This window comes from Papaver somniferum, chromosome 3 (assembly GCF_003573695.1).
Source record: "Papaver somniferum cultivar HN1 chromosome 3, ASM357369v1, whole genome shotgun sequence".
Lineage (NCBI taxonomy): Eukaryota > Viridiplantae > Streptophyta > Magnoliopsida > Ranunculales > Papaveraceae > Papaver > Papaver somniferum.
The window spans coordinates 220,757,368-220,769,004 of NC_039360.1; the positions used below are offsets into that span (position 1 = coordinate 220,757,368).

The 11,637-nt window shown below is 37.7% G+C and overlaps 2 protein-coding genes across 3 annotated transcripts; one reads left to right on the plus strand and one right to left on the minus strand.

Annotated features, from left to right (window-relative positions):
* The first annotated feature begins 1,142 nt into the window (after nucleotides 1-1,142).
* Nucleotides 1,143-3,627, plus strand: LOC113358729. 2 transcript variants are annotated; one of them, XM_026602384.1, is made up of 9 exons: nucleotides 1,143-1,389; nucleotides 1,483-1,570; nucleotides 1,709-1,954; nucleotides 2,047-2,155; nucleotides 2,404-2,449; nucleotides 2,695-2,783; nucleotides 2,881-2,939; nucleotides 3,083-3,230; nucleotides 3,328-3,627. In XM_026602384.1, exons 1-8 carry the CDS (start codon nucleotides 1,299-1,301, stop codon nucleotides 3,192-3,194), a joined length of 840 nt encoding a protein of 279 aa, XP_026458169.1. In that variant the 5' UTR covers nucleotides 1,143-1,298; the 3' UTR covers nucleotides 3,195-3,230; nucleotides 3,328-3,627. The 2 variants fall into 2 exon arrangements, with proteins under 2 accessions (XP_026458169.1, XP_026458168.1); XM_026602383.1 differs by having other exon boundaries at nucleotides 1,153-1,389; nucleotides 3,316-3,627.
* A 117-nt stretch (nucleotides 3,628-3,744) lies between these two features.
* LOC113358730 lies at nucleotides 3,745-5,465 on the minus strand. Its single transcript, XM_026602385.1, has 4 exons — nucleotides 5,209-5,465; nucleotides 4,755-4,886; nucleotides 4,447-4,661; nucleotides 3,745-4,323 (listed from the first exon to the last, which is right to left on the minus strand). The coding sequence occupies exons 2-4, from the start codon at nucleotides 4,842-4,844 to the stop codon at nucleotides 4,047-4,049; spliced, it is 582 nt and encodes a 193-aa protein (XP_026458170.1). The 5' UTR covers nucleotides 4,845-4,886; nucleotides 5,209-5,465; the 3' UTR covers nucleotides 3,745-4,046.
* Nucleotides 5,466-11,637: the final 6,172 nt, after the last annotated feature.

The window sequence follows — 11,637 nt, forward strand, 5'->3', positions numbered from 1 at the left end:
AAGCTAATTGAATGCTTTTTTAATTATTCCAAGTTATTTTGATTAAACAAATCTCGTAAAGCTGATTCAATGTTTTTATTAATTATTACACGTTGTTTTGACTAGAAACAGCTTGGTTGAGTTTACTGGAAAAAAAAATCTAAGGTATGTTCATTTGGAGGAAGAAGAATAAGAAAAGCGAGAAAGTTAAATGCTATAGTTTAAACTGAACCGACTAACTAATTATTTGAATCAGTTTTCGCTCGCAAACTAATCGTAAATCTCCTACGAACATCGTTAATATATTTTGGATTATGGTTAATAAATGAAGTTTTGTTTTGTGGATTAGATTCAAGAGAAGCCTATACTAAAAGAAGAGTTATAAAAGAACGAGTTATATTCAAGAGAAGCCTATGTTAAAAGAAGCAAATAACATGTACAAATACAAATTGATAAAGCTTCCTCAATTACCTCTCAACTTCGATACTGGGGAGATTGCATGCTAGCATGCATGTAAACTCTTCCTAGTGTGTCTCATCCATCTCTCGTACATATTCATTAGGTTTTCTTCCGATTCCCAGCGGTTCAACAGCTAGGCAGTGAGAATCGTGAGACACATTGTTGATTTAAGCAACAATGTCACAGAGTAAATAGTACTAATTTAAGCAACAACCACCGAGTTGAAAAATGTGAACACCCAATTCATATTTACCTGGAATTGTTGATTTGCCACCACTGTTCCTGACTGAACTGAAATGCAACCCGATTGAAAGTGCCCAACTACGATGGTCGAGATTGAGTAGCAGCAATATCCTTGAGCTTTCTCATCTCTAAAAGTAACAAATACAATAAATCCGAATTTCAAATGTAAGGTCACAAACCGAAATCTTTATAAAAGCAGAAGCTAATTTTGATTGAAATCATCAAAACTAATGTGTGTTGATAATGTTTATTTAAGCATGATAATCAAATAAACTCGCGAAAACGAACCCCTAGATTTGATTCGTCGGTCTGAGATGTTATCGCCTGCCGTGGTTCTAATTTTCCTCGATTCGCCTGGTCAGTACCCCAAAATATATACATCCAGCCCAATTACCCAAGTGACATAAAATCTGACCGCCTTGGGTCCATAAAATCAGAGCGACACTCGAACCTCAAATTTTCATCAGAAGATGATAAAGTGGCTCTTTTGTAATTAGTTTTCATTCGCATGAGTAAAACAAGCAAACCAAATTAACTTTACTCTTTCTCTTCTCCATCAGAAGCACAGAATATGCAAGGATCTCTTCTTCTTCTCTATAGTCCTTACGAAACATACGATGGGCAGCTGCTGCAGATTAGAAATTGGGTCTTTTACCAATTCATCAATTCCTCATCCTTCAACAGCAAATCTAATTAACAAGAATAAAGGTACAATCTTTCACAGCAATGACTACTAATTTGATTTGATTGCTGTTTCTCTATCCCAATCCACCATGAATGATTTATGACTAAAATTATCAGGTTATTATGGGGAAGGAATAGCAGGAGCAACTTATCAAGTATCACTAACACCAGCAGCAGCATCAACTCTCACTTCTCATACTGTCAGGTTCTTACTAAAACTAGTAATTCATTTGGTTTCATATATGGGTTTTTGATTTCAAGCTTAATAGTTTAGTATGATATTCACAAATTTAAGATTGCTTAAAAACAGTTAAATGTAAGCATTTTATCATTCCTACATTAGGAGGGGTGCAGTAAGAACTAGAGTATCTAAATCGGACTCGCCGAGACCCAATGCCAAGATTGCGTTTTTATCTGCTACAAGGAAGGAAAGAGTCAAGTTACCAAAGATTAATTATGATGAGGAGAAGGTGGATGAAAGGAGGTTGTACACGATCAGTGAATTTCTTAGCCATCCATCCGGAGTTGAGGCCATATTGAACACGAATGCAATGCAGAACTTCGAGTCCTTGGATGCTAACACTTACAGGTCTGCCCTTCTTTGAAGATCCCCAAGATAGAGATGTCGTTGATAGGACATTTTTTATTTATGTTGGTTGTACTATGACCATATATGTGCAGATGTGCTTTGCCTGGAATTCAACTTTTGAACTTTGATGTATCCCCTGTGTTGGATCTGCGAGTAATCCCAACAACTGAAGATTGTCTTGTTGAGATGTTATCTTGCAAGGCAAGTGAGTTTGGCTGCCATTAGAGCCATCTAATCTGATGCATAAATGCATGTGTATTGTAATTAGTATACTTTTTACTATGTGGTATGTGTTTAATACCTCAAAAAGTGTCATTGTGTTTGTCTGTCAAACTTAACATCTGTTGCTAAAGTGAGGTTTTCTAAAAACTACATCTTTCTATATTGTTCTGTGATAGTTTGGCCCGCTTCATCTCCATTGTAACTTCATTCCTTTTTTCTTCTCACAGTTTGAGGGTTCACAAGTCACGAGAAGCCTCAACGATCGTTTTTCAGGTATAGTCACTAATTACGTCCAAACTACTACAGTATCTAGTTGTAAGTAACATGTTCATGGCTGTAATGTGGAAACTGTAATTCCCTTGTGAAGTATCTGTTACGGAATCTATTGACTATTGGAAATGTTTACAAGCACGACCATTTGTCATTTCTCTTGTCCTGTTTACAAGCACGACCATTTGTCATTTCTCTTGTCCAAATTTGCAGTGCAACAAAGCCTTCACCGATCTTTTTTGTTGCAGCATCCATGAAGAATCATATAACATGGGATGATGCAAGTGCTTCAGAACCATATTTGTATATTGATGTTCAAGTGGAAATCTCTCTTGAGGTCATATCTCCCCCTTGAACCCACCCATGTGTTTGATTAATATTAAGGTAACAAGGTGATTGAAATCTCTGAAAGTGTGATCCTCCTTTTACAACAGATTTACACACAGCCATTTATTATGCTGCCGACATCAGCTGTTGAAAAGCCTGGAAATTTGTAAGTATAGTTCAAGACCTTAAAAAATATGTACCCTAGTTTTCATCTGTTGTGTTTTTTACCTGTAAACATATAATATCACCACCGTTACTTGTCTACATCAGAAAGTAGAAAATTCACACCTGCGTTACTGTTGCATACAGGGTTGTGCAAACTTTGGTTGATAGGCTCGTTCCACTGCTCCTCCAGCAGCTACTTCAAGATTACGAGAAATGGGTTCAAGATCGGAAACAATGTTCAAAAATTTCCTCCTAAATCTGAAGGTGGTCTTCCCTTGCACCTTCAAAACTGGTAAGTACTGTTCTGCTTTATTGTTCAAAAACTACATTGATTCATTCAATGGATTAAAAACTGTTTGTTTCTTCTGTTCACAAAGAGATTTGTTTAGGGCCTCAAGAGATCACATTGATTCAACTTCAGTAGAGTGGTAACTCCTCTGGCTGAATAAATCTGATGCAATTTGCGTTTCTTCTGCGAGTGCAAGTGAAGAAGGTGCAGGATGTACGACAAATATAAAGCCATGGCTCTCTGCTCTGTATGTTAGAAACTTATAGCCACAAAAGCCTGAATAATGCTCTGTATATTACAAACTTATAGCCACAAATGCCTGAATAATGTCTGTATTATACTGTATTTGACACAGATCATCCACTCAAGTTTGCAATGAAGGAATAACATCTTTATTTTACATACGAAATTTGAGAGGTTATTAGGAATCATGTGCTTTTCTTACTGCATCACAAACATTTTGGAAACCTGTATTGGTAGTGTGAGAGCTGAGAATATTAGTTTTGTCACAACAAAGAAAAGAGAATCTGAAATCATCAACTAGTGAACCCATATTTACAGTGCAGTACATATAGATAATTGACAGACTCCCATAAGTTCATAGGTGTACCAGAGAAAAATAAGAAGACAAAGCATCTAGTTTTTAATATGCTTGAAATAATGTTGCAATTTACCAAAGAAAAAAAAAACACTCCGCTTTCCTCAGCTAGATTCTTTTTTTATTAGAAGTTTATATGTACAGCAACTAAGAAGATGTAATAATATAGCTAATGAATGGTAGTTTGCTTGTTTTTTTTTGCATAACTTCATCATCACTCTCTATACCTTGGCTTCGTAATTGGTGGTAGCAAGAATCTGTCCGTAATCACCCTTGTTATCCACTTCGAGGTAGTCCTCTCTAGCATTGTGTGTCAACATTTGGCAAATCAACCAAAACAGCATTGCATTGAGGCAGAGAAATGCAGCTCCTCCAAATAACCCAGTCTTGGCTGTAGGGCACGCATAGTCAGTTGAGTGATGCACATTGTTCATGTGGTGAAGGCTTTCGGAAATCGTTGCCCACAGCATCAATAGACCTCCAAAGAAAGAATTTATCCTGTATCGTCAAAACAACCAACACACACAGCTAAGTATATTGCGCATAAAAGAAAGTTGCAAATGAACTCGAGGACGAAAAACAACATTCATCAAGATCAAATCCAGTGCATCGTTTACTTACACAGCAACCCAGATGAAGACAACTAAGACAGTGCTTTGGAACAATGCCTCTTTAGGAACAGATTGGCCTTTGTAAGGGTAAAACACAGAGACGAATCCAAGACCAGTGCAGATGAAAAGAGCTACAACTGATAAACTCCCTAAAACCACAGTTGGGTCTGATGGAAATTTGCAAATGATTTCACCAATTCCGGCCAAGGGAATTCCAGCAGCAGGCTAATCAAATAAAATACATATGATTATGATCAGACCAACAAACAAAACCACTCGCGAACATAAGAAATAAATACAACTAGTTTAGAAAGAAACCTTTTTGTTCTCAGCAACAATTCCAAGTATAAAGGAAACTATGCCAACGAATGCCACAGAGAGGGTAATAGTTACAGGTTTGACGGCCATTGCTCAACAACAACAGTGAAACGAAGATCACAATAATGAACCCTGAAATTTAGCATCCAATCAAGTGAATCAACAAGATAACTGATAAACCATCATCAATCAAAGGAGTTGAATGTGAACTTTAATTAGGGCAATTAGCACACATACAAAATTTTCCTAACAAAATTAACAAGTAGTGAAAGACTAAAGTCTGATCGGGGATGATAAAACTAATCATACCCCATGAATGTACTCGAATAAAGTAAACATAAAACAAGAAAAAGATGAAATCTTTATGAATCAATCAAAAAACCCAGACGTGTCTAGAAATTTAAAAGAAAAACCAAAACAAAGGGATCTGTCAGAGATGGAGAAGAAACCTTACCGGCCGGAGAGAGATGGAGGGAGAGGGTTGTTGCTGTTGAAGGTTAGATAGAGAATAAAGAAATTCTCTTCGTGGGTGTTGTGTGTATATATTTGATTGGAGAGAATTAGGGGGCGTTATGGTTTAGAAGGTAGTTTTGTTTGTTCTAATGTATTTTGACGTTTTTACTGCTTATTTTATTCGTCTACAACAAAGAAGATGGAATCAGTTTGTTGTAATTTTCTTCTGTATTTGGTAGAATATGGATTCTGTAAATGAGTTGGCCGAGAGTATCTTTAATCTGTTTTCTAAATATAAGGGGTTCTTCCTAATTTTGCTCATCTTTTTGAAAATGCGTCTAGGTTCATCTTTATCCGGTTGTCACCAATGTGAAATCCAAATATCACCCCCGAGACTCCAGGAGGAGCAACAGTTGGAAGTAAAAAAAGTCGCTTTGACAAGCGATTCTGTGAATTGACTTCCAAGCTAATTTTTAACTTTTCAACAATCAGCTTCCAAGCTAATTTTTAACTAATCAACTTCAGATGAAATTATCACGTTTGGAACCAGAAGTAGAAATAAGTCTAAGAAGTTAAAAGTAAAAAAAATCACTTTTATAATAGGGTGTTTGGATGTACAATGTCATTCTAAAATTTGACTTCCAAGTTAACTTTTAACTTTTCAATTTAATTAAGTCTAACATTAGCATGTTTGAAGTAGCTAGAAGTAAAGAAAAAATTGTGTCAAGTTATTTTCTTGTGGTATCTAAATCCTGGCTTGATTGGGATATACCCAGATTAATTGAGGTATACCCAATTTTAAGTGGACTCTTTTTAAGGGTTAGGGGGAGTTCTAATGGGTGAAATTACAATACTACCCTTGCCCTTTATAATTCTATTACCCTAATCAGTTTTTTATTTTCATTTCATCTTTCTTCTTCTCTTCTTCTTCTCCTCCCCCACCATAACGACCTCTCCCACCACCACCATCAAAACTCGACGATTAAATCGAGTGGATCGTCGATTCAAAAATTCCGATTAATCTTCAAAAATGGAACCACCACGGCGGAAGGGAAATCAGATGAAAGGAGCAAACCGAAAACCCAATGAATATAACCCTGAATTTGCAAAATTAGTTGAAAGAAAAGTGAAGAAAAAAACCGTCGAAGAAGAAAAGATCAACGCCGCTGAAACCGAAGAAATGGTGCGATTAAGAAAGTAAGGGCCTACTTAAACTCACTCAGTACTTCAATTTCATGTTTGCATGTTAAATTAGGTCAGAAAAATCGAATCTTTGAATTTGCAGTTGTTTAGCCGGCAAGGTGTTTGTTTCAGGACCTTGCCGACTTTTCATATTTAGGTTTGGCTGACATGCTATTAGGTTGAAGATCTTGCCGGCTGTTTGATATTTGTAACTACTACTTGCAGGGTCGGCAAGGTATTCAACCTAGGACCCTGTCGGCGTCAGTTTTTTTGTTAGTCGGGTTGGTTATAAATTTTTACCTTGCCGGCTGTATTTCAAGTTTTTTGTGTCTCTTGATGCATTGAATTTTAAAAGTCGGAATGGTATTTGGATAAACCCATGCCGGCTATTTTTCAGCCGGCAATGTGTGGGTAATGGACCTCGCCGACTGGTTTTGTGGAAAATCCTTGTATCTAATGTGTTCATATTTGTTATAAACCGGCAGGTTATCTGAATAATACCCTTCCGGCTGCTGTTTAGCCGGCATGCATTATTTAGTAGACCCTTCCGACTTTTGTGTAGCCGACAAAGTTATATTTGTCGACCCTGCCGACTTATAATTTTTTTCTTAATTGTTCTTGTTCAGGTTGCAAAGGGCAAAGAAGAAAGATCTGAAAGCTCTTAGTCCTCCTTCAAGACCTCCTCGTGTTGGTGAAAAACTCTTGACTTCAACACATCGAGGGGCATACGTTGTGCCGGGAACGTTCAAGATCCGTGTACCGAATGATTCTGAACCACCATCGAAACCCAGTGATTCAGACGAGACTCCAGATGAAGGCCAATCAATTCCATCTGGTAGAAGAGGTGATGATGATGATGTTGATGAAAGAACTCTGGATGCTGGAGGAGATAACAATGATGATGATGGTGATCAGGACATGCCTAATGTTGGAGGAGGTAATGATGATGATGATGATGGTAATGGAGATAAAGATAAGGATATCGAAGAAGAAATTGTTGAAGAGGCAGTGGAACAAGAATAAGAAGAAAAAGAAGAAGAAGGAGATGGAGAACAAACTCTAGCTATTGTTCAACAAACCCAAGCTTCAACTTCAATTGAAACCGGAAGACCGAAGAGGGTTATCACTAAACCAGCTGATTCCCACATTCCTCCCCGTCACTTGATGGTTAGATTGAAACCAGGTGAGCCTTCAAAGAGGACCCCAAAAGATTTTGGAAATGTTCTTTTTGGATACAAAGACTCATGGGCATGTCAAATCCATAATACTATCATAAGTAATCTCAATCCGTCTTTGTTTTTTTTATTTAAGTGTATTTATCTTAAATTTGCATCAAGTGTTTGTATTTCTTTTCATTTTGTTATTTTGGTATTTAAGATCACAAGCATGCCATCCATCTCATTAGGCGCCAAGCTTCATGTTCAGTGACTAAGAATTGGGATCTTGAGGATGAATATAAGAGGTGAAAGTGATTGTCAAGAACTCCGGGTTGTGGCCTGCGGTGGAGAGTTCGAATATTGATCATGATAGAGTTATCATATCTGCATTCTGTGAGAGGTTTCGCGGAGAGACTGATACAATGTTATTCCCATTCGGTGAGATGGCGGTAACTCCCGATGATGCTCATCAAATTCTATGCCTCGAGGTTGAGGGAAAAGCAATCAATGAGGTATTCGATAGTAAGATTTCTTGGGAGAAGATTTACAAATTGAGCAAGAAATTTTCCGGTTGGGATCAGGATGAGACGGAGTCTATGCTTGTGAAGAAGGATGGTCGTCTAAGCAAGAAGTTTAATCTGAAGCAGTTGAAGGACACATTAGGTGAGACCAAGAAAATCTTTGATGAGGAAGGATGGGTGAACTCGGTGTGAATCAATGCTACTGCGTCAGCTTATTTTCTATACGTCCTGGACAAATGTATCTTCCCCGACAGTTCCGGAAACTTGGTCGACGCCAGTTATATGCAACTATTGGATCACTTAGATAAGATGCATGAGTATTCTTGAGGTACTGCGTTGGTCGCCTTCTTGAAAAATGAGTTGACAAAGGGTTCTAGGGCACTCACTGCGCAAGTTAACGGTAATATATGTCTCTTCCAGGTAATTTTATTGTATAAATCATTTAGATTTTCAAAACTCTAGTAAGATAATATTCTTACTAAACTTTGTGTTTGCAAAGGTTTGGATATATGAGCACTTCCCTAACTTGTTCAAAGGAAACTCCTACATCAAAGTGGATGAGAATGTTGCGATTGATAAGCCAAAAGTGCAAAGTTATAGTTTTAAGGGTGGTCAAGATAAGGAAATGGAGCAACAGCTTACCAAACTCCGAATCGCCATTGAAAATTTGACTGCGGATGAGGTAACATTTAATCTGTATCGAGATACTAGAAATCAAGGTTTGATCAAAATAAGAGATGATGTTGCATTATAATACGGTCCCTTGATGATCACCCGTGGATATTATATGTACGATCCACATCGGGAAATGCGACAGTTTGGTTACGCCCAAGAAGAACCTCATTTCGATGAAGATCGGTCGTTCTTTAATGTGTTAAGGGAGGACTGCAACACGTCCCAAAAAATAATTGTCGTCTCTTACCTTCCAGCGCCATCTCTAGAACATTGGGACGATAGACGTGGCTGTAACATTGATGTGAGTATTTTGGACGAGGTGACCAAAGGTCACGAAGCTAGTGAGAGATACATGTCGTGGTACATGGGTTGGGATCGTCCTACTGTGATTAGGGAAATGACTGCTAAAGATTTGGCTCGTGAGAGGAAGCTGGCAGCGAAAGACCCGACAACAAGTCTTAAGTTCTTTGTAAGTATTTTAGAGTTGATTTTACTGTTTTAAGATTACATTATCGAATCATTCTATTAATTGTTTGTTGTTTAATTGAAAATAGAAGGAGCATTTGAAGACCTTTGTGAAGGTGTTGTGTTGCGCGAAAGACATAGGAGAGCGTTTGTCGATTGAGGAGCAAAGCAAGCACATTGACTATGCTTGCAATATTGACAATGAGGATGCCCATGAATTGTTCAAGCAAGATGATGCTGACGTAAAGATGGAAGAAAAATCCAGGAGGGAAGCACAAGCCAAGATGAATGCTGACAAAAAGAGGGATCGTAGTGGTCGTGGTGGTGAAGGTAGTAGTAGCTGTGGTGTTCCTAAACGGGGTTGTGGTCGTGGTCGTGAATGAATGCAGTCTCTAGTTTATTTCTTTATGTTGTGTTGGAAAAATGTTAATGTTATAGCATTGCTCGGTAGAACTCGCATGCGTTGCTATCTCAAGCATGTTTTTCAATGTTAGTGATCAAAACTATAAGTCTTGATTTGTATTCTATTATAGCTAAGTCTCGGACTAGGATAGAAAGTGTAGTTGAGCTCAAGGACTTCATGGCGATTCATCATATAAGAAGAAGAACTACTCAAGGAACCGGTGGAACTTCTCGACAAAAAGGTATGTAAGACTTGAACTTATCTATCACTCAAAAGTCTATCTACTCTATCTCCTACTTATTGAGAAAAAAAGTCGTATGCTATATATAGACTTAGATTATACACATTTGGTATTTCGAGCCGAGTATACATCGCCTATCTATATCTCGAAATATGTGTTGGTAAGCGTTTCGCTTCGACCATGTTTATCTTTACCTAGTGACGAAAGTCATGATATGTTTCAATCACTTTGAAAATTGCTTTGACGAGAAATGGTGTAACAATTATATAACGTCCTCTAAGAATGTTTCAATGGTTGGAATGAGAGTTTAGATTACATAACCAATGATGGACATAAGTATTGTTGTGGAAACACATATGTGCATAAGGCTTATCTCTTAAACCAAAGTTTGCGAACTTTGTTGATCAAGAGAAACCGGAATAATGGCTTGTTTCCAAGTCCGCGAACTCAGTTCGAGAACTGCCGAACTTCTCATCCCGAGAAATTCTGCTGGAGTTGACAAACTTGTTGCGTGAGTACCAGTCCGCGAACCGGCGGAAAGTCTTTGCCGAGATTTTTTGCTGGAGTTTGTAAATTCTGCCCGGTTGCTTAAGTCCGCGAACCTAGTGTGCGAACTTAAGAAGGTTATATATCTGAGGATGATTTCTGAACTTAAACTTATAAAAACTAAGGAATGCAATTTTCAAACCGTGGTTATAAAGTTCATGAACCGATTCGAGTGAATCAAATCATCTTTGCTTCAATTGTTTTTGTGCAGTACATAAGATTTCCTTGCAATTGAACAACTCTCTAACTAGTTCAATTGAGTCATTTGAACTAGTTATAGTGAAGAAGAATATGGTTTGTATGAAATGCTCATATGGCTAACCCTTTGGTTAACTATTCTTGAACCAACAATGTACACGTTTGGGTACGGTTAGCAAACCTAGAAGCGTGCATTTCATTTGTATATAACAAGCTAAGTTTTCGATCTAACGGTTGAGAAATATTAGCTTGAATCTAAATCAGGTTTTCATCTAACGGTGGATATTGTTTGTTTTGTGACCAAGGCGAAACCCTGATTTGAAAAACTATATAAGGGGACATCTAGCAACTCTGCAAAACTAATCCCCACACTTCACGTGTGATACTAGTTTGCGTGCTAGAGTCGTTTATCCTTTAAACTTTGGTTTTCTTCTTCTAAAACCAGGTTAACGACTTGAAGACTTCATTGAGATTATGAAGCCAGACCTATACTACTTTTATCGTAGTTGTGTGATCTGATCTTTCATCTTCTATCGTACGAGTACAATCAGATTGATTGGCTTGAGATTAATATCTCCGATAGGCAAGATATAAAAAGTAGTCGCAAACATCTTCGTCTCATTGTTTGTGATTCTGCAATATCTTGTTTCACTACCATACGATTATGATTGTTGTGAGGTGATTGATTTATCTAGGATTTTCTTCGGGAATATAAGACCGGATTATCAATTGGTTCCTGTTCACCTTGATTATTATCAAAAGACGGAACAAAAGTTTTAGGGTTTTTCTGTGGGAGACAGATTGATCCTTTTATAGACTTGCTTGTGTGAGACAAATTTGTTTATTGTCAAAGCCTGTGATTTTGGGTCGTAGCAACTCTTAGTTGTGGGTGAGATCAGCTAAGGGAATCAAGTGCGCAGTATCCTGCTGGGATCAGAGGCATAGGGAGTACAATTATAACTTGGATCAGTGGGAGACTGATTGGGGTTCAACTACATTCCAGTCCGAAGTTAGCTTGGAGTAGGCTAGTGTCTGTAGCGGC

Coding starts and splice junctions, on each gene's coding strand:
- LOC113358730 (XM_026602385.1), bottom strand. CDS start 4,844: ATGGCCGTCAAACCTGTAACTATTACCCTCTCTGTGGCATTCGTTGGC. Junction 4,662..4,754: donor TTGTTGCTGAGAACAAAAAG/GTTTCTTTCTAA, acceptor TTATTTGATTAG/CCTGCTGCTGGAATTCCCTT. Junction 4,324..4,446: donor GTCTTCATCTGGGTTGCTGT/GTAAGTAAACGA, acceptor TTGACGATACAG/GATAAATTCTTTCTTTGGAG.
- LOC113358729 (XM_026602384.1), top strand. CDS start 1,299: ATGGGCAGCTGCTGCAGATTAGAAATTGGGTCTTTTACCAATTCATCA. Junction 1,955..2,046: donor TTGGATGCTAACACTTACAG/GTCTGCCCTTCT, acceptor ATATATGTGCAG/ATGTGCTTTGCCTGGAATTC. Junction 2,450..2,694: donor CCTCAACGATCGTTTTTCAG/GTATAGTCACTA, acceptor TTTTTGTTGCAG/CATCCATGAAGAATCATATA.